This window comes from Ictalurus furcatus, chromosome 16 (genome assembly GCF_023375685.1).
Source record: "Ictalurus furcatus strain D&B chromosome 16, Billie_1.0, whole genome shotgun sequence".
In the NCBI taxonomy this organism is placed as follows: Eukaryota; Metazoa; Chordata; class Actinopteri; order Siluriformes; family Ictaluridae; genus Ictalurus; species Ictalurus furcatus.
The window spans coordinates 8,219,622-8,242,708 of NC_071270.1; the positions used below are offsets into that span (position 1 = coordinate 8,219,622).

The 23,087-nt window shown below is 38.0% G+C and overlaps 1 protein-coding gene across 9 annotated transcripts in view; it reads left to right on the forward strand.

Annotated features, from left to right (window-relative positions):
- The window catches only part of smg6 (SMG6 nonsense mediated mRNA decay factor), a 47,175-nt gene extending 30,397 nt beyond the window's left edge, over positions 1–16,778 (forward strand). For 6 of the 9 annotated variants that reach the window (XM_053645716.1, XM_053645714.1, XM_053645713.1 and 3 more), the window contains 2 exons: positions 15,154–15,235; positions 15,407–16,778. In XM_053645716.1, coding sequence (XP_053501691.1) covers positions 15,154–15,235; positions 15,407–15,537 — 213 coding nt within the window. In that variant the 3' untranslated portion in view covers positions 15,538–16,778. The other 3 variants (XM_053645718.1, XM_053645717.1, XM_053645719.1) reach the window with 3 other exon arrangements.
- The last annotated feature ends 6,309 nt before the right edge of the window (positions 16,779–23,087 follow it).

Consider the following 23,087-nt stretch of genomic DNA (forward strand, 5'->3'; position numbering starts at 1 on the left):
GAGAATCTACTTCATGGCCATTTCCACCCATATGATTGTCTGTAGCAGACATTCCATACCAGATCAGCTAGTTAACCAAAATCTCAGAGGGTTGGTGAAGACCGACCAAAACACAGTGCCCTTACTCTTTGAATGGAACAGTTACAGTATTCAAACACTACAGCTCAGTGTGTGGGAGAGTACAATAATTCATTGTACTGAGTTAATACTTATATTATTAGGAGTTACAGCACCAAAGATGCTGGAACTATATGGTAATGGTTTCTTTCTTTCTTTCTGGTTCTATGTATCTTCACAAGAACTAGCAACTGGGGGCATGGTTGCGAAGAGTGCTTGTACCCTGCAGATCGCTTCTTGTGGCTATATTTGGAACCCTTATTAATTTTTATTAATTTTTTCTCTGCTAAAAACTAATTGTGCAGACAAAAAAAGTAGATCCTACAGACATGAAACTTGGTCAGTACATAGTTCTCCCTCCCACTAATGAAGCAAGAGAGATGATGAGCCCGGTCGACCTAATGATGGCGCTATAGTGAAAATTCTTTTTGCTTCTCATTCCATGGGTTCTCCCGAACAAAAATGCCTCAAGAACCATTTATCTCCAGCCAAGAGACCAATCGATGACCAAGAACGTGTTGAACTTTGTATACAATATGGCTGCCACACATCAATTCACAATATGCCCGGAATACAGCAATAAATTCTAAGGAGGCACAGCTGGATTATTCAAATTGTAGTAATTCATGACTAGTGAAATGGATTTGAACCAAACTTGAAATCAATTTTTCAGTACAAATGTCTGAGAATGTCTTCAAAGATTGGAGCATAATCATCAGTTGGTCATAATAGCTGTTTTTCCTGAACCAGTAGTCCAATTGAGATCAAATTAGGGTTAGGGTTGTGCTGCATTTAACTGCTTATCTGTAACTGGATTTTAAATCATCACGGATTTCCATCGCTGCGTTCAGCAGTTTCAGCGGGTATTTCACACAGCTTGCATTGAGCTATCATCGCAAAACTTGATGAGTATGTTCATTTATGGTCTATAAGTACCATTTATCTATGGTCTCTCTCTTGTTCTATGTACAGTCCCCTCTGAATCTATTGGAACAGCAAGGCCAATTCATTTGTTTTTGCTATAGACTGAAGACATTTGGGTTTGAGATCAAAAGATGAATATGAGAAGAGTTTAGAATTTCAGTTTTTACTTCCTGGTATTTACAGTTGGGGAAATAAGTATTGAACGCGTCAACATTTTTTTCAGTAAATATATTTCCAGTGAGGTTATTCACATGAAATTTTCACCAGACATCAGTATTAACTCAAGAAATCCAGAAATATAAAGAATTCACAAAATTAAAGTCCATAAATAAAGTTATGTGTAATAAAGTGGAATGACACAGGAAAATAGTATTGAACACGCTAAGAAAAGCAGTTCTCCAAGGTAAGGCAAGGAACCAGCTGAAATCCATAAGTAATTATACCTCCTATATGTGCAAATTAATATCAGCTGGGTTAGTAAATTGATGGTCTATATAAAGGCTTTTCGTTACCAAGGTGTCACACAAGAAACAACTCATGATGGATAAAAGCAAAGAACTCTCCCAAGACCTTCGCATCCTTATTGTTTTGATGGAATCAGATACAGATGTATTTCAAAACTTCTGAATCCTCCAATAAGCAACATTGGGGCCATTATCCGCAAGTGGAAGCAACATCAATCCATTATCAACCGGCCACACACAGGAGCTCCTCGCAAGATTTCTGACCAGGGAGTCAGAAGAATAGTCAGAGTCACCCAAAAGCCAAGGACCACTCGGAAAGGGCACCAGAAACACTTGGAGGCAGCAGGTACCATCATCACAGAGAAAACAATAGGCAATGCACTCCACTGCCGTGGCCTCTACAGTATGCACGCTCACCCAGCAAGACTCCATTACTACAGAAAATGCATATTGAAGCTCATTTAAAGTTTGCTACAACTCATTTGGACAAGCCTATGAAATACTGGGAGAGTCTAGTCTGGTCAGACGAGTGCAAAATTGAACTTTTTGGTGGTCATACTACACACCATGTTTGGAGAAGAAAGGGCACTGCACATCACCCTAAAAACACTATACCAACAGTGAAGTTTGGAGGTGGAAGCGTCATGGTGTGGGGCTGTTTTTCATTGCATGGTACTGTCAGACTTCATATAATTGAAGGAACGATGAATGGAGCCCTTTACCGGGAGATCTGCTGCCATCCACCAGGATGATGATGAGACATGGGTGGGCCTTCCAGCATGACAACTATCCAAAGCATTCAGCAAAGGAAACTCCCAATTGGTTTCAGAGAAAAAAAAATCAAGGTGTTTCAGTGGCCCAGTGAATCACCTGACTTGAATCCAATTGAACAAGATTTAAAGACAGTATGTTGAATGGGCCAAAATCACACCTGAATACTGTGGCCGATTAATTTCTTCATACAGGAAAAGTCTTGAAGCTGTCATTACAAAGAAAGACTACTCCAATAAGTATTAAATAAATTTCACTTGGCATGTTAAATACTTTTTTCCTATGTCATTCCTCTTTATTACACACAACTTCATTTATGGACTTTAATGTTTGGATTTCTTTAAATGTGTGGATTTCATGAGTTAATATCAAAGTCTGGTGAATATTTCAGATGAATAGCCTCATTGGAAATATATTTACTGAAAAAACGTAGACGTAACCCTGGGTCGTTTGTGACCTCGCACACTTCTTGCTCTTGGAGTGATCTTTGTTGGTAGACCACTCTGGGGAGGGTAGCAATGGTCTTGAATTTCCTCCATTTGTACAAAATCTGTCTGACTGTGGATTGGTGGAGTGCAAACTCTTTAGAGTTGATTTTCCAGCCTGATTACCATCAACAAGTTTCTTTCTGTGCTCCTCGCAAATCTCCTTTGTTTGCTCCATGATGCACTTCCACAGACAGGTGTTGTGAAGATCAGCCTTTGATAGATCCCTGTTCTTTAAATAAAACAGGGCGCTCACTCACACCTGTTTGTCACCCCATTGATTGAAAACACCTGACTTTAAATTGACTGCTAATCCTAGAGTTTCACAGACTTTTGCCACTCAGTTATGTAATATTGGATAATTTTCCAAAACAAATAATTTTTTGACTGATTTCTTTAAATGGGTTCTCATTGTCTACTTTTAGGGCTTGTGAAAATCTGATGATGTTTTAGGTCATATTTATGCAGAGAGAGAAAATTCTAAAGGGCTCACAAACTTTCAAGCACCACTGTAGCCTTCAGTTTCACCTGTTAACACTACACTGTCGGTCAGGGTGACAGTTATTTTTTTCCACACAGCAGAGCTGAATGTAAATGGTGATCTTACAAGGGTAAATAAAAGAGCTGGTTGTTTCAATAAGTACAGCATTTTCCTTACTCTTTACTATAAGAACTATGTCTATAAAGGGTAATATTTTATGTATTTGAGGTCTGAGATGTGGGAACGGTGAAGAGAGAGAAGGCAAACAGTTTGCAGTTTAGCTTAGCATTGCTGTCTAATCAGCCAGTATTGTCTCAAATAGCCTGTGCATAGCACTTCATCTTTTATAACATGAGATTTTGGCCGAATGTATTCAGTCTTGATTTTAGTAAAATGTTGCAACAATATGTTTTTTTAGTTGTTTTCTGAAAAGTGACCATTTTGGACATACAAGGTAGTATAAAATTATTAAAAAAAAAATAAAAGGCGTCTTGTGCATGACCATGACAGCAGCACAGGTTCTTCATGGACTGCTCAATGCACCTCATTCCCATGCACTGAGGAGACAAGGATGAGCGCAAGGAGTCTGGAGACCCTGAGGTAAGATGCTCTCTTTCTACTAATTATAGCAGTCCAAAATGATTATTAATAACATTGACCAATAATGTTAATTAAAGGTATGAAAGTGAGTTGTGTGTTGGTCAATGAAGGTACATTAGTTAGCTAGCCAGCCAACTGCCTAGTGCACAGTTTTTCTAAGGTGACGTGGTAGAGAAATGTGAAAGTCAACCCATACATCATGTTAGTATCTCAAAATTACATTTCTTAACTTTAATTATGTTGTCATTGTATTACAATATGTAGTCATTGATGTATACTTTGGTTTTGTGCATTTTAGCTGTTCCAGACTTTCCTCATTCAGCTAACCAAGGCATACATCACCAATGGCCTTTACCTGCAGCAGAAGTTGCCTTTAGAGAGTTCAGTATTGTGATCACTATCTGCCCTGGACCCCAGTCTCACAGGCCACTCACAGGATGGGATTTACCTGAGGAAGCTGACCAGCATTTTGCAACACCTCACAGCAACAGGTAGTGATGTACACCTTGAAATTGTGAGGTACAATATGGATCCCTGCTTGGCGACTTTCAGAGAAGGTGATGACATGGCCCATGTCTTTGGATCATCAAAGTACCCAGCGTTAAGCAAGGTTATGAAGGGTGTTCTGTCCATATTCCATGGTCCTTTGGTGGAGTCATCATTAAATGCATGGATGATATAATTGACTCCAAGAGCACCAATATGAGCATCCCCACATTCAATGCAATTCAGACTGTGAAGTACACCCTGAAGGCCAGTAACAAGACAGCAGTGGAGATGCAGAAGTGATGATCCAAAATATGGTAAGGTGGATAAAAGACTGTGCCAAAACATTAAATCTGCAGGAGTAAAAGACAAACCCAGACACCAACGCAGTATAATGGAAGGAAGGAGGAGGTCTGAGGAGTATGGTTAGCGGTCATCCAGTAGTGCTGCGGAGAGCAAGAGCGTTGCCTTGGAGGAAGAAAAGTGGGCAAGGCTGAGACATCCAACAAAACAAAGGAAGCAGGCCCTTGAAATTCTGGTGGCTGAACGACAGGAGAAGTAGGGTTTAACTTACGAGGTGGTCTTTTGTGTACAAAGTATGCCATATTGATGTATTAGTAAACAGCGTGATCTTCAGTTTTGAGTGTTAATAAAGAAGCTACCATAAGCTGATTTCTTACATGGTCTGTCTTGTTGTCTTCCTGTTTTTGTCTTGTTGATGTATTCAGCTCCCATATCTATTGAATCCTTTTTTGTGTTTTATGTACAGTTGTTTTGCGCTAAATAAAACACATGAAACTTTTTTTTTGTTGTTCCCTTACCTGTTAGAATTAGTTTTCAGGGAGATGCAAATATACTTAAAAGTAACTAAAAATGAGCATGTAAAGCAAATATCTTTCAAAACAATTTCCGTTCAGAGCATGCCCCGGACCCCCCTAGTTGAGGCAGGTTTTCTCCATCTACGCAATGTTCTCAACTTTTTTTTACCCTTTACCTGTTTCAAAGATTCAATGAACGCATCAGCAGTATAAATCAAAACGCCAGATTGGAATTTGCAAAGAAATACAGAGGTGAGCCACAAATGTCATGGAACCAAGATTAACCTCTACCAAAGTGATGGAAAGCCCAAATTGTGAAGAAAGAGAGGATCTACTCATGATCCAAAACATACAAGCTCATCTGTGAAACATGGTGGAGGTAGTGTCATGACTTGGGCTTGCATGCATGTCCATGCATGCTGCTTCTCGAACAGGCTCACTAATTTTTATTGCTGTAACTCATGATTGTAGCAGCAGAATGAATTCAGAAGTTTACAGGAGCATTTTGTCTGCCAATTTACTGAGAAATTCATCCAAATTTATCCTGAGGATCTTTGATCATGGAGCAAGGCAGTGATCCAAAACACACTGCCTTTATCGGGGGGAAAGAAGTGGTAGGTCATGCCAGGTCAATCACCAGACCATTTCACCTCCTGAAGAGGAGACTGAATGCCCCCCCCGAACAATTTGGTTATGTCAGTGAGTCATAGGCTTGATGCAGTTATTTCAAACAAGGGATATGCAAGACTTTACGTGGCAGCTGTGGTGGTAGAGTGGTTGTCCACTAATCACTAGTTGTAAGGTTGGCGGTTCGATTCCCGGCCCACAAGACTCCACATGCCAAAGTGTCCTTGGGCAAGATGCTGAACCCCAAGTTGCTCCCGATGGCAAGTTAGTGCCTTGCATGGCAGCTCTGCTACCACTGGTGTGTGAGTGTGTGTGTGTGTGAAATGCGTGAATGAGACACAGTGTAAAGCGCTTTGGATAAAAGAGCTATACAAGTGCGCCATTTTGCCATTTACGTCAAGACTTATCAGTTCCTATACTTTTGCTTGCCTAAAAATTGGGTGGTCTGATACAAAATGTAGATGTAAATACCAGGAAATAAAGCTGAATTCCAAAATGCTTGTCTCATCCATCTTTTGATCGGAAACTCAAATGTCTTTGGTGTATAGCGCAAACAATGAACTGGCCTTGCTGTTCCAATAGGTTTGGAGGGGATTGTATGTTGGCAAGAACTATATTTATCATTTATTTCATTATGATTACTTTTCTGATTCTTTGCTAAAACCTGAAGGGCAGCCTAAACCGTAAGTCGTGGAAACACCAAACTTTGTCAAATGGTGCAGAGTTCCCACTGTTGCTCAGCATAGAAAAGTGATCAGCATTGGCCTGATGGTGGTGCTGTTGCACAAGTGTTTATGCTTGGTCCTATATCTTGAACTGCAAGTCCTACACGCAAAATCCTTTTTTTGGGTGTTGCTGAGTTCAGCTAGACTACATCCACTAATTTCCTCCATGAGGATTTTTTTTTTTTTGGCTAATTTCCACAATATGCAAAACCTACTTTTGCACACTAGTCTAGGATATTTGAGCAATTGTTACAAACCTGGGGTCAAACGATGAGAAACTGTGAAATAAGCAGTAGGTCTATGGTTATGGAGTTCAAACATTTGTTTTAATGAAGTTGCAAACCTTGTACATAAATGCACCGTAAAAATCTGAGACTAACGAATATCAAATATTCTTCTTTTTATTACCTTTTATACAGTGGCAAGAAAAAGTATGTGAACCTTTTGGAATTTCATGGTTTTCTGAATAAATTTGTCATAAAATGTGATCTGATCTTCATCTAAGTCAGGGGTATTGACAAATATAATGTGTCTAAAATAATAACAAAAGAAATTCTGATCTTTCATGTCTTTATTGAGAATAACCAAAAAAACCTCATAGTGCTTGTGGAAAAAGTATGTGAACCATTGAGTTAATGACCGTAAAAAAGCTAATTGGAGTTTTTAGTAGGTTTTAGTACACCTGGAGTCTCGTTAAGAAAATGAGTTTGGAGGTGTGGACTACAGCTACTTTGACTGATTAAAAACCCCTCAAACTTTTGAAGTTTGCTCTGCACAAGAAGCACACTCTTATGTGAGCCATGCCTCGCCAAAAAGAGCTTTCAGAGGATCTACGATCAAGAATTGTTGATTTACATAAAGCTTACAAGGGTAACAAAGTGACTTCAAAGACTTTAGAAATTCACCAGTCTACAGCACATATTCTAGAAATGGAGACACTTTGGGACTGTTGCTACTCTACCAAGAAGTGGGTGCCCCGTCAAAATGACAAAGAGCACAACGAAGACTCCTCAATGAGGTAAAGAAACAACCCCGAATGACAGTCAAAGATTTGAAGGCATCATTGGAACTGGTTAACATCTCTGTTCATGAGTCTACAATACGTAAAACGTTGAACAAGCAGGGTATCTACGGCAGGACACCATGAAGGAAGCCACTGCTTACTAAAAAGAACATTTGCTGCACGCCTGAAGTTTGCAAAAGAGCACATTGACAATCTACAGCGGTGTTGGCAAAATGTTTTGTGGATTGATGAAACTAAGATTGAACTATTTGGAAAAACCATAAAGCACTACATCTGGCATAGAAAGGGCATGGCATATCATCATGAAACATCATCCCAACCATAAAGTATGGTGGAGGAAACATCATGATTTGGGCCTGCTTTGCTGCATCAGGGCCTGGCCAGCTTGCAATCATTGAGGGGAAGATGAATTCCCAAGTATATCAGACAATTCTTCAGGATAATGTGAGAATGTCTGTACGTCAGCTGAAACTGTGTAGAAGTTGAGTGATGCAACAGGACAACGACCCAAAACACCGGAGCAAGGTCACAACAGAATGGCTTCAGAAAAACAAAATCCACCTTTTAGAGTGTTCAAGTCCGAGCCCAGACCTGAACCCAATAGAGATGCTATGGAATGACTTGAAGAGAGCCATACACATGAGAAGTCCAAAGAATATGACTGAGCTAAAGCAGTTCTGCTAGGAAGAATGGGCTAAAATTCATCCTGAATGATGTGCAGGTCTGATCCACAACTACAGGAAACGCCTGGTTAAGGTAATTGCTGCCAAGGGGGGGGATCAACCCCCCTTAATTCTAAGGGTTCACTTACTTTTTCCACTGCCATTTTGAATGTTGAATGAGTGTGTTCAATATGGATGAGGGATCAGAATTTATTTTGTGTTATCATTTTAGGCACATTATATTTGTCAATACCCTTGACTTGGATGAAGATCAGATCACATTTTATGACAAGTTTATTCAGAAAACCATGAAATTCCAAAAGGTTCACATACTTTTTCTTGCCACTGTAAGTTTACCAAGGGACTTGCTATACATCTGTAAAGTATTTAATTTAATAAATTTTAATGAATAAAAGGCACAGCCTGTAACAGACTTATCACCCACAAATATCATCATTATCTTTACTACTGTAATTGAGCCATTTATTCAAGCAAAGTATTACAAACAGAAACAAGTATATTACAGAGTAATTTCATGTCAGAGTGGGATTTGAGCAAATGTTTCACCAGTGTGTGCGAGCGGTACATGAGTTGAGCCTTCGCTTGAGCTGTGAGCAATGGAGCGGAATGTCACGCTGCTCTGCTTCACTCACATGCTCTGGCTTGGGCTATGGTCATGTATAGGGGACTGAGCTAAGGTGCTTGATCAAGCTGCATCAGTTTGCTAATCTCTAACTGGATTTTTAATCACCAATGAATTACTTCTAAAACATGACTGCTTTCCGCCAGTCAGCATTCAGCAGGCATTCCTTACAACTGTCATTGAGCTGTTGTCACTTCATATGTATGTTCTGCAAGTATGGTGTGTGATTTCAGCAACACAGACACAGTATCAAGGTGTCCAGTCCACCGTTGATTCAGTAGCCTTTTAAGGTTCTCTCCATTATACTGTGAAGCTATAGTGGGCTTTCTCAGAAATGTATAAAGTGAATTGCACATGTCAAAAAAAATCCCCAACTTCGCTCTCTGATGACATAGCATGCACAACCACTAAATGTAATTGGTGGTTGAAACAACGAATGTAGGGCACTCTGTGTAATTTATTTTGAATGGGTTTCTGCATGCCTTCTTTTCCAGACATGATGCTGGCCCCGTCACAACACCTGGCTTAGTATTTTGTTTATGTCAAGACCAATTTTCAACAGGTCTTCAAGCACCAAGTTAGCGAGTGACAGGGCATCACGCTTGTTTGTGGTCAACATAGACAACAGCCTCTCTTGCACTGTGCAGTTATGGTCTACATAACGAACAACTACAGAGACAGTCTCAGTGCCTGTCAGGTCCTTGGTTCCATCCACCTTAATTGTAAACCACGACTCCCCGACATCTTTAACGATTTGCTCTGTCATGATCATACTCATCAGTTCAATTATATCATTTTGAATATCATGTTATGTGTATGTAGCATTTTTTGGAACTGTACTGAAAGCCTGTGCTAGCTCTTGGTTTTGTCTCGGTGTGTAATCAAATAGAGAGAGAAATGGTCCACTGTCCACTTGACTTCTGTTATCAACGGAATCAGCCGAACTCCTTAATGGCAGTTCATTTGAGACGAGGAATTCAATAATGTCTACAGTCGCAGACACACATATAAGCGGTTTCGAGAAAGCTGGTCGGAATTAACCAGGGTTGAAATCTCCTTGCCTGTGGAACATCGCAATTGCTGCTCTTACCACATAGTCACGCATGCTTGATGCTCTTTACTGTTGGCATGTGTGCTAAGTCCCTTCGACTTATCAGTAGCCTGCTTCCATTTGCTAAAACCACTGCTTGTGAAAACTGAATCACTCCCTCCAAATTTTCTACAAGGAAAACAAAAGGCCAAATCTGCTTGCTCTGAATATTCAAGCCAGCCCCTCTTGTACCAATTCGCCAAAAAAGATCGCTTACAGTAATTCTTATGCTGTTGTTTCTTTGGAAACGGCTTGAGACGAACCTGGACTGGCTTGTCACCGCCGAGGTCCTCTGGCACACTAGACGGCCAGTCCTTGCTGCTGGTAGGCTGAGTGGAGGCAGGACCAGAGGTGGTTGAAGTAAGAGGTTTAGTCTTTTTAAATCCATTTGCGAATGTCCATGTTGAAATTGGCAGAAAATAATAGCTTGCTTCTGCTGCTGCTTCTTGTGCGGGTAAATTGTGAGTCTAGGATGATGTAGGGCGCGAGCTTAACCAGACAACCAATAACACACTGCCCTTAACTAAAATATTGCTATTCTAATATTCACACTAAAAAAGCAGATATACTTGGGTGTTTCTGTGGGTTTTTTTTTTGTTGTTGTTGTTTTAAATGTATAAAACATTTTTTTTTAAATTTACTTAAAGTATCTCACAAAAGTGAGTACACCCCTCACATTTCTGTAAATATTTGATTATATATTTTCATGTGACAACACTGAAGAAATGACACTTTGCTACAATGTAAAGTAGTGAGTGTACAGCTTGTGTAACATGTGTGGAAAATAATGGTGGCCACACAAAATATGGACACTTTGGGGCCCAATTTGGACATGTCCAAATTGGGCCCAAATGTCCAATTTGGACATTTTCACTTAGGGGTTGTTGTCACATTAAAAGATATAATCAAATATTTACAAAAATGTGAGGGGTGTACTCACTTTTGTGAGATACTGTAAAATCCTTTTTCACATTCATGTTAACTGAGGGGGCGGGACAGTCTGAGTGAGGGGGCATCGCCCCTTGTGGAGCCAGCCCTGGTTTTACTCCTGTGAGCCAAGAACAAGAATCTAGGGCTATCATGGGCATAGACTCACCGAAACCGGATAGGTGAAGACTGGGGGTCAAAAACAGGTGATTTTTTTTTTTTTGTATTTTTTTTCCTCTAATGTTCAACTGTCCAGTTTGGGTGAGCCTGAGCCCACTGTAGCCTCAGATTCTTGTTCTTGGCTGACAGGTGTAGAACCTGATGTGGTCTTCTGCTGTTGTACTATATCCTTGAAGGCAGATTGAACCATTTTTCTCTGACCTCTCTTATCAACAAGGTATTCCACCCACAGACCTGTTGCTCACTCACTCAATGTTGTTTCTACATTCTGTGTAAACTCTAGAGAGTGTGTGTGAAAATTCCAGGAGATCAGCAGTTTCTCAAATACTCAAACTATGCCACTATCAAAGTCACAGATGTCACACTTTTTCTTCATTCTGATGTTTGATGTGAACATTAACTGAAGCTCTTGATCTGTATCTGCATGATATTTTGCATTACAGTGCTTCTGCATGATTGGCTGATTAGATAACTGCATGAATGTACAGGTTTACATTAGCAATAGCAACACCTATTTATTAATGTAATTATCTAATCAGCCAATTGTGTGGCTGCAGTGCATAAAATCATACACATATGGGCCAGCAGCTTCGGGTAATGTTCGCATCAACCATCAGAATGGGGGAAATATGTAATTTCACTGATTTTGACCATGGCATAACTGTTGGTGCCAGACGGGCTGGTTTGAGTATTTCGATAACTGCTGGGATTTTCACACACCACAGACTCTAGACACAGAATGGTACAATAAAGAAAAAAACATCCAGTGAGAGTCAGTTTTGCAGCTGGAAACACTTTGTTGATGAGAGAGGTCAACAGTAAACCAGTTACCAAAACACACACACCCATGAGGAAAAAAGCTATTAACAAAAGGCTTGACTAAACAAATATGTTTTCAGCCTAGACTTAAACACTGAGACAGTGTCTAAGCCACTAATTGGAAGCCAGTTCCATAACTGTGGGGCTTTGTACGAATAAGCTCTGCCCCCTGCTGTAGCCTTTGTTGTAGGTACCAACAAAGAGCCTGCACCTTTTGACATAATCGTGGTGGATCATTAAAAAAAAAAAAAAAAAGAAATCAGAAGTTTGCTCTGGTACTGTGGTGTGAGACCATTCAGTGCTGTATAGATCAGTTGTAGAATATTATAATCAATGGTAACAATTTTACTGGGAGCCAATGCTGTGTGTAATAAGCAGGTCTCTACGGTAACAATTTCTTATAGGAGCACTTGTGCTCCTAATTACAAAAATTTAGGAGCACAGTCAAAAATTTTGGAGCACAGTTGAAGTTTAGGTTTTTTTTTTTTTTTAGGCACATTAATGTGCCACAATATAACACACAAGTAGGCATGAGAAAACTTGAGCTTGTCAATTATGACAGAATTTAGGAACATAGTGTGAGCCATGACAAATTTTTTCTTCTGATAAACTAAATGTAATATTTTCAGTTAATTTTACAGACTATATGCAACAAACAACTGTTAACTTGTTCCACTTTGTAAACAAATACAGTAAACCTCAATGTTCAGTCTGCTCCTCTTAAATATATTTAAAGCTACACTATTAGACATTTCCCACTGTCATGGTTCTGAGCTGGAGCCAGTTCTCAAACTGCTCTGCGTAAATTGTGTATATATCTGAATAATCTCATATAGGGTGCGATTGGGTGAGTTCATTTACCCGTCAGATGCAAAGCGCTTTAGTTTAATGGTGTTCATTAGGGATGCACCGATCAGTATTTTTACGACTGAGACTGATCCAGATGCCAATCTTTTTTGTTTAAGCTTTAATTAGGATGTCTGTCATAAAGTTAAATGTAAGCTCTCTGCTCATAGTCACTGTAAAATGGAGTTAAAATAATAGCAATGAGAAATACTGTTGGTTAATTGATAAATGAACAGCATAAAATATTTATTTTTAAATATCTTAAACAATAAAGAGTCCTAATTAAAAGTAGACTAACACAAAAATGATCCATATTAGGAAAAAAGCTAATAGCCTTCTAAGGAAATAGCGAACTAAGCTTAATGTCAAATTGATATTAAATGTAACCCATAGTAATTAAACATTATTTCATTTCTCATTTTATTTATATTTTTGAAGTTGTTATATCTATTTTTTATATTAAATTATTTATTTATAAGTAAGCACATTTTCTGTCTTTACATTTTAGTAGTTTTTTTTGTTTGTTTGTTTATCACTTGTTCCTTTTAGATCGGTTACCCCAGTACAGTGTTGCCATGTCTGCTGATAATATTGTGTTTCGGGGGGATTAAATCAAAACATGGAAACTGCAGTTGACTTTTCTAGTGATATCTGGCAACCGTGAGCTTAAATAAAGTGCACTGTGTATTAGAGTTGGTGAAGGAGAGTGAAGAGAGAGCGGCAGTGTACTGTATGTTTACAGACTGAAAGTTGCTATTTTTGATTATGATTGGTGAGGAATTATTTAATAAAGCTTGAATTAAACCCCACCTTGTAGCATTAGCATTATTATTAATTTACTCCACCCAACGCCGCTGTGTCTACGTGAGCAGGTCATAGTAGTAGGTTCAGGTCATTTTGCAGGATGGCGGTTTGTGAGATCGGGAAGTTGAGAGTTGCAAATGATGTACAGTGTTACTCTTGTAATTATAATGGCTTCTCTGCAGTATTTACACACTTGTTTGGTTGACTGAGATGATGAAAAGCAGTGTGAAAGTAACTGTTGCGCGGTGTAGATGCGTTTTGGACTTCCTGTAGTTTTTATTCCGATTGTATTATACAACTCCGAACAGGTCACTTGTACCGGTATGAATAAATATTTATTCACAGTCGCACAAAGTACTTTTCAGTCGCAAATGTGAGTGAAATGGTCGTACTGTAGAGCCCTGATAAGAGAGGTGAAATGTGGTCATACCTTCTGGTTCTAGTAAGGACTGCATTCTGGAATAACTGGTGCTTGTTTATGCACCTATTGGAACATCAAGACAGCAAGGCATTACAATAATTCAACCTAAAGGTAACAAAAGCGTAACCATTAATCATTACCCAAAGTGAAAATTGACCAACGTGTTGGTGAAAGAAGTTTAAACTAAAAACTTGTCAGATTTTAATAATAAAATAAACATTTTGTACCACTGAAGATCACATTCTGATTATATACTCGCACTGCACGTACATGCAGCTATCTAATCACCCAATCATGTGGCAGTACCACAATGCAAAATATCAAGCAGATACAGGTTATGAGCTTCAGGACATTTTCACATCGACCATCAGAATGAAGAATGTGTGAGATCTTTGCGACTTTGATTGTGGCATGGTTGTTGGTACCAGATGGGCTGGTTTGAGTATGTCAGGTACTTCTGATCTCCTGGGAATTTCATACACAACAGCCCCTAGAGAACTCTATAGGTGTTCTCAATAAAGTGGACAGTGAGTGTAAATATTTATATGCAAGGTGTTCAGGGTGGATTTTTCCTTTAAATACCATTAGGTCATATCTCCTTTTTTCAGCTATAGCCACCAAGGTGCCCAGATTTTCCAGAGTTTATCACAGGTTTATGATGTACTTTTCTGATGTAGGTTATATCAAAGATTTTCCATACATTTTTCCTAACACTCAGATTATACCAAAAAACTTTTTATGTATTTTGCACACTTCTTTTCCACTGTTTAGAATTTTAATTATTCTGTATAGCATGAGTGTTAAGTCAAGCCAATTCAAATTTTGTGATCTAGTTTCTCACAGATGTATACAGTTCCAATCAAAATTATTCAACCCTCATTGCAAATCAGGTTTATTGTTGAGAACTGGAGAAATCATTATAAGCTGCATTTTCAGTTGAATTTGGGGAATCTACTTGAAGCATTCGTTGTGTTGAACTATTTCAATTGCTTGTATTTGATTTGTTCATTGAGAACAGCTGAAAGTCTGTAAATTTTGACAATAAGCCTGATTTGCAATGGGGGTCGAATCATTTTGATTGCAACTTTATATATTCCCTGATTTGCCTTTCTTGGGTGTGTTTGGAGATGAAACACCACTATGGCCTGGCTTGGTGTTCCCGTGGACTAAACTTCACCTCTGGTATATAAAACTCTGAATGTGAATTAGACACCCCTTTTTGTCCATTTTTATCTCCAGGGCAACAATGATGATGTGATTCTGTCCTGCTGCCTGCATTACTGTCAAGACAAGGCTAAAGACTTTATGCCTGCTCAGAGAGGTAAGAAATCGGTTCCCCTTAAACCAAGCCAGCAAACATCTCTGTGTAAATTTGCGTTGGATTTGAGAAAGGATGTTGCTGTGTTTTCTCTTGTGTTTTGTTTTAGAGAAGTGTGTTGAATTTTATTTCCGTGTTGATATGTCTAAAACTGATTATTGTCTTTTCTGTCAGATGGGCCAGTTCGCCTGCACAGGGAAGTGGTTTTGCTCACCGATGACCGTAATTTGCGTGTGAAAGCGCTAACCCGGAATGTTCCAGTTCGAGATGTCCCTGCCTTCCTGAGCTGGGCTAAAGTGGGCTGAACAAAGGATACAGACTTCCTGATGTATAAACAATGCTCAGCCTCCACTGCAACAGAGTGGAGAGCAAGAACATGGTGCAGAGTCAGCGAAAGAGGGAGTATATTTGTGAGAGTGGGAGTCAGCAAAGCTTTTTTGTCACGAACACAAAAAAGCAAAGAATGAGGAATTAATTCATTTTCAAGGAAATGAGTTTCTTTATCCTCTTAATAACAATGCATAGAAAGTAGCAGGAGAGTATTTGAGATGGTGAGACAGGCTGACCAGGGCCCCTGTGCCTGTAAGGTACAAGGAATTGTTTTGTGAGTGAGTGTGTGTGTGAGAGAGAGAGAGATTGGTGTGGGACAGAAAAAATGGCTACAGTATACATATAAGCTATCAATATTGAACATTAAGTAGCTCTATGTATGAGAGGTGGGAAAGAAATCTGTGAAACCAGACCACATTGATGGAGATATTTCTGGATGTGATCACTTTGGTCCTTCACTGACAGCCATTGTTAAGATCCATTTTGGGGTGATGTAATTGGTTCAGGGCAGAGGGTGACGGGAGACATTTTGTTTCTGTGTCATCTTTTGTTCCTGTTCTGTGTCCTGCAAGCCTTAAAGACATTCACAACATAAATTTCTTCACTTTGCTTTAAGCTTGATTTATACACACACACACAAATAGTGCACCTACCACAATTGTTTATTATTTTTACCTGCTTAGGTTTATATATAAGGGGGCATCTGCTTTGACAACCTCGTACAGATTTATGACAAAGCAAAATAAAAAAGTAAAATTGCACAGAAAAGTTTTTTTTTCTCTCACTTGCATTGATCCAAAAAGTTCACACTTAAACATTCTTATGTTCGGCAGTAAATCACAATAAACTGTAAATGCTAAGCTAATTATGCTGTTTATGTTTTAACTTGATAGCCACAGGCTTATGATAATTTTGCAATTCACATAGTTGTGGGTGATTTTTTTTTTTTTTTCTTTGTAAAGTATCTGTATTGTAAAAATGTTACATAACATGACTTTTGCCTCTGTCACAAAAACAGTATGGTTTGCCTGAGAATGTGGTGTTTTCCAGCTTCAACAATTGTGTAAGAAAGTTTCACGTGACCTGATATTTCAGTTTTGTGGGCTCAGTGTTTTTGGACATAGTTTTTTCATCATCATCTATGGGCAGCCAAACTACACATTTAACCACACAACATTTTTCGCCCCCATTTTGGTTTAATAAATCTTGAAATCTTGCTGTTTTTGTCCCTGATTTTATAGAATGCTTGAATTTAAACTCAGAATATGCAGTAAGGGGACCATGTCTCAAAGATATATTCACTTCTGGTACTGAAAATCATTACTTCAAATGGAAATTTCATTCACTGTATATAAATTAGGATTTATATTTAAACTAAATAAATATGTGTATATATATAATATACTCAGCAAAAAAAGAAACGTCCTTTCACATTTTTCACACTGCCTTTATTTCCAGCAAATTTCTTAACATGTATAAATAGTTGTATTAACACAAAAACATTCAACAACTGAGACATAAACAAACAAGTTTCATAGAAATGGAATGAGTACCTGAATAAAGGGTCAATAGCAAAAGTAACAGTCAGTATCTGGTGTGACCTCCAGCTGCTTTAAGTAGTACAGTGCATCTCATCCTCATGGATTGCTCCGGATTTGTCAGTTCTTGCTCGGAGATGTTACTAAACTCTTCCACCAAGGCATTTGCAAGTTCTCAATCACGTCTAGGGGGGACACATGGTTACATGTAATTTTCCACTGCAAGGACGATCAGATGTCCTTCCTGTCTCCCTGTGGCACTGTCTTAGGCTTCTTACATTACAGACATTGCAATTTATTGGACTGGCCACAGCTGCAGTCCTCATGCCTCCTTACAGCAGGCCTATGGCATGTTCACGCAGGTGAGCAGAAACCCTAGACATCTTTCTTCTGGTGTTTTTCAGAGTCAGTAGAAAGGTCTCTTTAGTGTCCCAAGTTATTGTAACTGTGACCTTAATTTCCTACCTCCTGTAAACTGTTAGTATCTTAAGGACTGTTCCACAGGTGCATGTGCAATAATTGTTTGTTTATGGTTCATTGAACAAGCATGAAAAACATTATTTAAACTCTTTCCAATAAAGATCTGTAAAGTTTATTTGGATTTTACAAAATTATATTTAAAATGATATTTTTCTCCTGAAAAAGGGGTTTGTTTTTTGCTGATTATATAAAGTTCAATCTGTGAAACAATTTCAAAGTAAGTAGGTCGATGGAGAGAAGGAAATAGTCACCTCCATGGTAAAGTAAAACAGCACAATTTATTATTAAAATATAAATATTATAAAATATGAAGTACACATTTACTGGAGTTATGTAATCTACAAAATACAAACATTAAATTCTGTTAGACATGAAAATGTCTGCAAACTGTTTAGACATTTAAATATTACACCATAACCCAAATCATCTTACAGATAAAGAAAAAGAAATGCTATATATGCAAACATAAATACAATTAAAAAGATTAATCCTTAATTAAAACAGCAAACGGGTCCTTGATAAACATTTGCAAACGTGATATATACTGGTTATATAATGTTAAGAGTGCCAACATTTAAGTTCCAAAGAAACACACTGAAGTACACCATAGTTATTATTTTTGTCATGAGGCCTGAGATCTAACCTAGCTTTACTAAACGAGTACTGAAATGAAAAATTAGCATCAAAATATGTAAAAAAACAAAAAACAAAAAACAAAAAACATAATATTGTTTTAGTAGACACCATTAGATATGTTTACTTGTCTAAATCTGTGTTTATACAGTAGCAGTTTAAGCATCATGTCACATGAGGATTTGCAGCCAACAAAGATGGAAGAATGTTTACTGCAAGGACCATATCAACCTCACTTCTTTTAGTCTAGTAAGGTAAACATGAACGTTGAGTACTTTTATACTCATATCACTGTATGTTACAGTAGTTTGTGTTCATGTTACATACTATATTATATGAATATAGTCTGCGCAGTAATGCATTTTTGTAATATGCTTTTATTTTTGGTGTAATTAGGATCGCAATGGTTGAATGCTCATTTTAATGTGTTAGTAATGATTAAAGTGCTCTTACAAATTAACCCAAAAGCAACTAATGTCAAGTTGAAGTTAAATAGAAATTACAATTTTGGTCATGTCAATCATTTTTCAGATTTTTGGATAATTTATAACCATCCATCTATCCATCTTCTATACCGCTTTATCCTTTTCAGGGTCACGGGGAAACCTGGAGCCTATCCCAGGGAGCATCAGGCACAAGGCGGGGTACACCCTGGACAGGGTGCCAGTCCATCGCAGGGCACACAATCACACACACACACCCATTCATACACTACTACTTTGGACATGCCAATCAGCCTACCATGCATGTCTTTGGACTGGGGGAGGAAACCCCCACAGCACGGGGAGAACATGCAAATTCCGCAGACACAGGGCCACAGTGGGAATCGAACCCACAACCCTGGAGGTGTGAGGCAAACATGCTAACCACTAAGCAACCGTGTGCCGCATTTATAACATGTCTTCTCATAAACTGTAGTAATGAAGCATAAAAAAAAAAAAAACCAGTAAAACAAAAATCTTTATTTGAAACTTAACTTTGTAGAAGTTTTTATGCTCTGCACAATTCACAATGAAATAAACATTTTAATTCTACCATCATCCAAATACTATATTTTGTTTTTATTACGTATGCAAATGTGTGTATATTTAATCTAATGGAGCCTCATTTGCACAAATAAATTATGTTTTGTCAAAATGTCAGCAATCAACTGTTAAAGACTGATTGTGATCTCTGCTGTTAAAACAAATACACTATTCACCTGTAATGTATTCCACCCTGAACAGGTACAGACCATAACAAAACTAAGATTACTAAACTTATTTGAAGAAAAATACTATATTCCCAGGTAATGTTCATGGATGAATGTACACCTACTCATTCATGCAATTACTTAATCAGCCAATCGTGTGTCAGCAGTGCAATGCATAAAATCATGCAGATATGAGTAATGTTCACATCAATCAGAATAGGGAAAAAATGTACTCACTGATTTTGACCCTAGCATGATTGTTGGTGCCAGATGGGCTGGTTTGGGTTTTTCTAAAATTGCTGATCTCCTGGGATTTTCATACACAATAGTCTAGAATTTACTCAGAATGGTGCAATAAAGAGAAAACATCCAGTGAGTGGCAGTTCTGCGGACAGAAACACCTTGAAGAGAGAGGTTGGTGGAGAATGGCCAAACTGGTTCGAGCTTGCAGAAAGGCTACAGTAACTCGGGTAACCACTCTGTACAATTGTAGTGCAAGCATCTCATGGGCTACAACAGCAAAAGATCATGTCAGCTTTCACTTCTGTCAGCCAAGAACAGAAAGGGAACGTTTTCTTGGAACACTTTGGGCCTGTTAATACCAACCAATCATAGCTTGCCTATTTGAGTATTGTTGCTGACCATGTTCTAATGACTACTTCCAGCATGATAATGCACCGTCAGAAAGCAAAATTCATCTCAAACTGGTTTCATGAACATGGCAATGAGTTCAATGTTCTTCAGTGGCCTTCCCAGTCACAGTATCTGAATCCAAAAGTACACATTTGGGATGTGGTAGAACGGGAGATTCACACCATGAAAGTGAACCTGAAAAATCTGCAGGAATTGCACTATGAAATCATGCCAACATGGACCAGAATCTCAAAGGAATGTTTCCAACATCTTGTGGAATCCATTCCATATAGAATTTAAGCTATTTTAAGAGCATAATGATGCCCTACACAGTATTAGTATAGTGTTCCTAATAATGTGTTTGTTAAGTGTATGTATGGATGAACATTTTTATACCACTCAAGCCTAAAACAGCTTAAAGACTTAGATGATTAATTCATTGCAGTTATGGGTGATAAAATGGTGCAAAACCAATAAAACATTTTTATTACTGCAAATCACTTTGTGCAATGTCTGATTTTTAAGCATACTGATGTTTTGCATATTATTTCTTGAAAAATAAAAGGCAAAGTGTTTGTAGTTATTTATGTAGTGCATTAAGGAATTTGCTTTTAATCCTGTGTGACGGCACTTGCAGCTATGCATATAATTACAAAATGGACTGAACATCACTGAACATTATTATCCCCTTCTCCTGTTGCACTAGCATCAAATAGATAACACATAAGATGTAAACAGAACTGTCCTCCCAAACATGCTGGCAGTCTGCTGGGAGTATTTTATGATACAAAAAAGCTGAAAATCATGAACTTCAAAAGCATGTAAATGGTGGATGAACTGAACCCCATATGAGTGTGGGGATTAATGTGCTAATGTTAAGATGCTATATGTTCTATTTCAGCCCCATACAATCAAAGCATGGTTAGGAAAATAGGCTCTAACACTGAAACATTCTTTTGCTTTTATTTGTTGACTAAGAACTCTAAAACTGCTGTGCTACACAAATGCCTAAAATTCACTCTTCCAAAGTCAAAGCATAGAGAGTATGACAGTATAAAATCTAAAATATTAGGCCACATGACCAATCACACCCTGTACACTTGCTGAACATCCTATTATATATCTATATATAGATATATATCTATTTGCTGTTATAATAAGCTCCACTCTTCTGCGAAGTAGAAGAGGTCAAACATTCTTTTTTTCTTTCTTGTTTTCTCATGATCATGACTTAACTTTCTTGTGATCTCCACATAACAAAAGTTGTTTTCCTGTGATCTTGACATGACATAAAAAGCTATTTTCTCATGAGAAAATCTCACACGTTGTGAATGGGACTGGTGTTGCATTAAGAGAAAGGGGTGTCCTATTCTCAAGTGTTGGACACTAATGTGCAAGTTGTCAAGCACTGTGCTAAGCTTCGTATATATATCAAATACACAGAAAAATTAAGTCGTGATCACGAGAAAAGAAGAAAGAAAAAAAATAATGCATGGCTTCCCTAGGAAAGACTTTCCAGAAGATTTTGAAAAATAGGCATTCACGGTCATATTTTCTGCCATGCTTCTTCTTGTGTGTTAACTGTCAAAGTGGGGTTTTTATTTGTTTTTTTTGTTTTTTTGCAATAATGCTCTTATACTTTTATAATTTATTTACAAGTCTTTCAGCTAGAATGAAAAAAAAAAGCACTTCTCTCATTTACTGCCATACAGCTACAGCTTCAATCAACTGCTAGTGCTGCTTATGTATTCGTGATTTTATTTGGAGGTATTGTGTGTAGTCAACTGATTTCACTAGCGTATATTTGAATTTGTGATCTTTCTGCAATTTCTGTTTTGGTGAATAAATTCACAGAATTATGATGAAATTCATTCACTTTTGAACGGAAAATGGAATAGAAGATTTCACTTCTCATCGCATTGCAGACAAATATTTTTAACTAAAGTCAGTTCCAGAATTATTGGCACCATTAACAATGGGCAAAGAGATGTGTGTGCTTTTAGCTTCTTCATTCATTCATATTTATTCCTTTTTTAATAAACAATATCTCACACTGAAAATATGAGAAATCTATCCTTTAAAAAGGTACACTATGTAACTTCTTTGTTCAAAATAAACAAAATTTAAATAATGATCAAACCGTGTTTTTGTCTTACTCCGATTGACTAAGGTAAGCCTATTATAAGTGTTTATATTTTAGGTCTGTCGGGATAGAGTTCCCAGGAAATAGCATACATACGTCACTTGCCGGTATGTCTCATCACTACTTTGTCACAATGAGCGAGACAATGGACCATGCAAAACAGCAAACCTCCAGGAATTCACCGGTTGTACGAACCAAAAACTGGAGATGGCTTTTTTCTTACGCAACAGGTAATATATTTTATTGAAACGATAGATAGTCATGTAGTGCTGTAACAGAGTTAATTGTAAAGCATTATCTATTGCAAATGGTGATTTCTGTATGGGTTGTTATTGCAGTGTTGGATTTTATTTTCAAGGACCACGCAAATGATAAACCTGATGGAAGCTGAGGTAACTTGGGTAACTGTCAATGTATAACATGATCAGAAAAAGTTGGATTTATCATAAAACTTGCCTCAGGTGTTCTCACTGTTTGTAGGACTAACCAGACCGATAAAATATAAAACTTTTATAACTAGACTAGTTTGGTGTTGCTAGCCAAGTGGAGGCACAACTAAGTTATGGGTTTAGCTGCAACAGTAGTTTAGCTGTTTAGCTGCTAACACTTTTCATTTAAACCAAAAACTCTATTTTAGCCTCATCTATCCACAAATATCCATTTTCTTTTTGGAGAGCAGTGGCTTTCACCTCGCAACCCTGCCATGCACACCATTGTTGTTCAGTGTTCTCCTGATGGTGGACTCATGAACATTAGTTAATGTGAGAGAGCCCTGTAGTTGCTTAGAAGTTGACCTGGGTTCCTTCGTGACCCCGGAGACTATTACACGTCCTGGAGAGGGTAACAATGGTCTTAAATTTCCTCAATTTGTACACAATCTGACTGTGGATTGGTGGAGTCCAAACT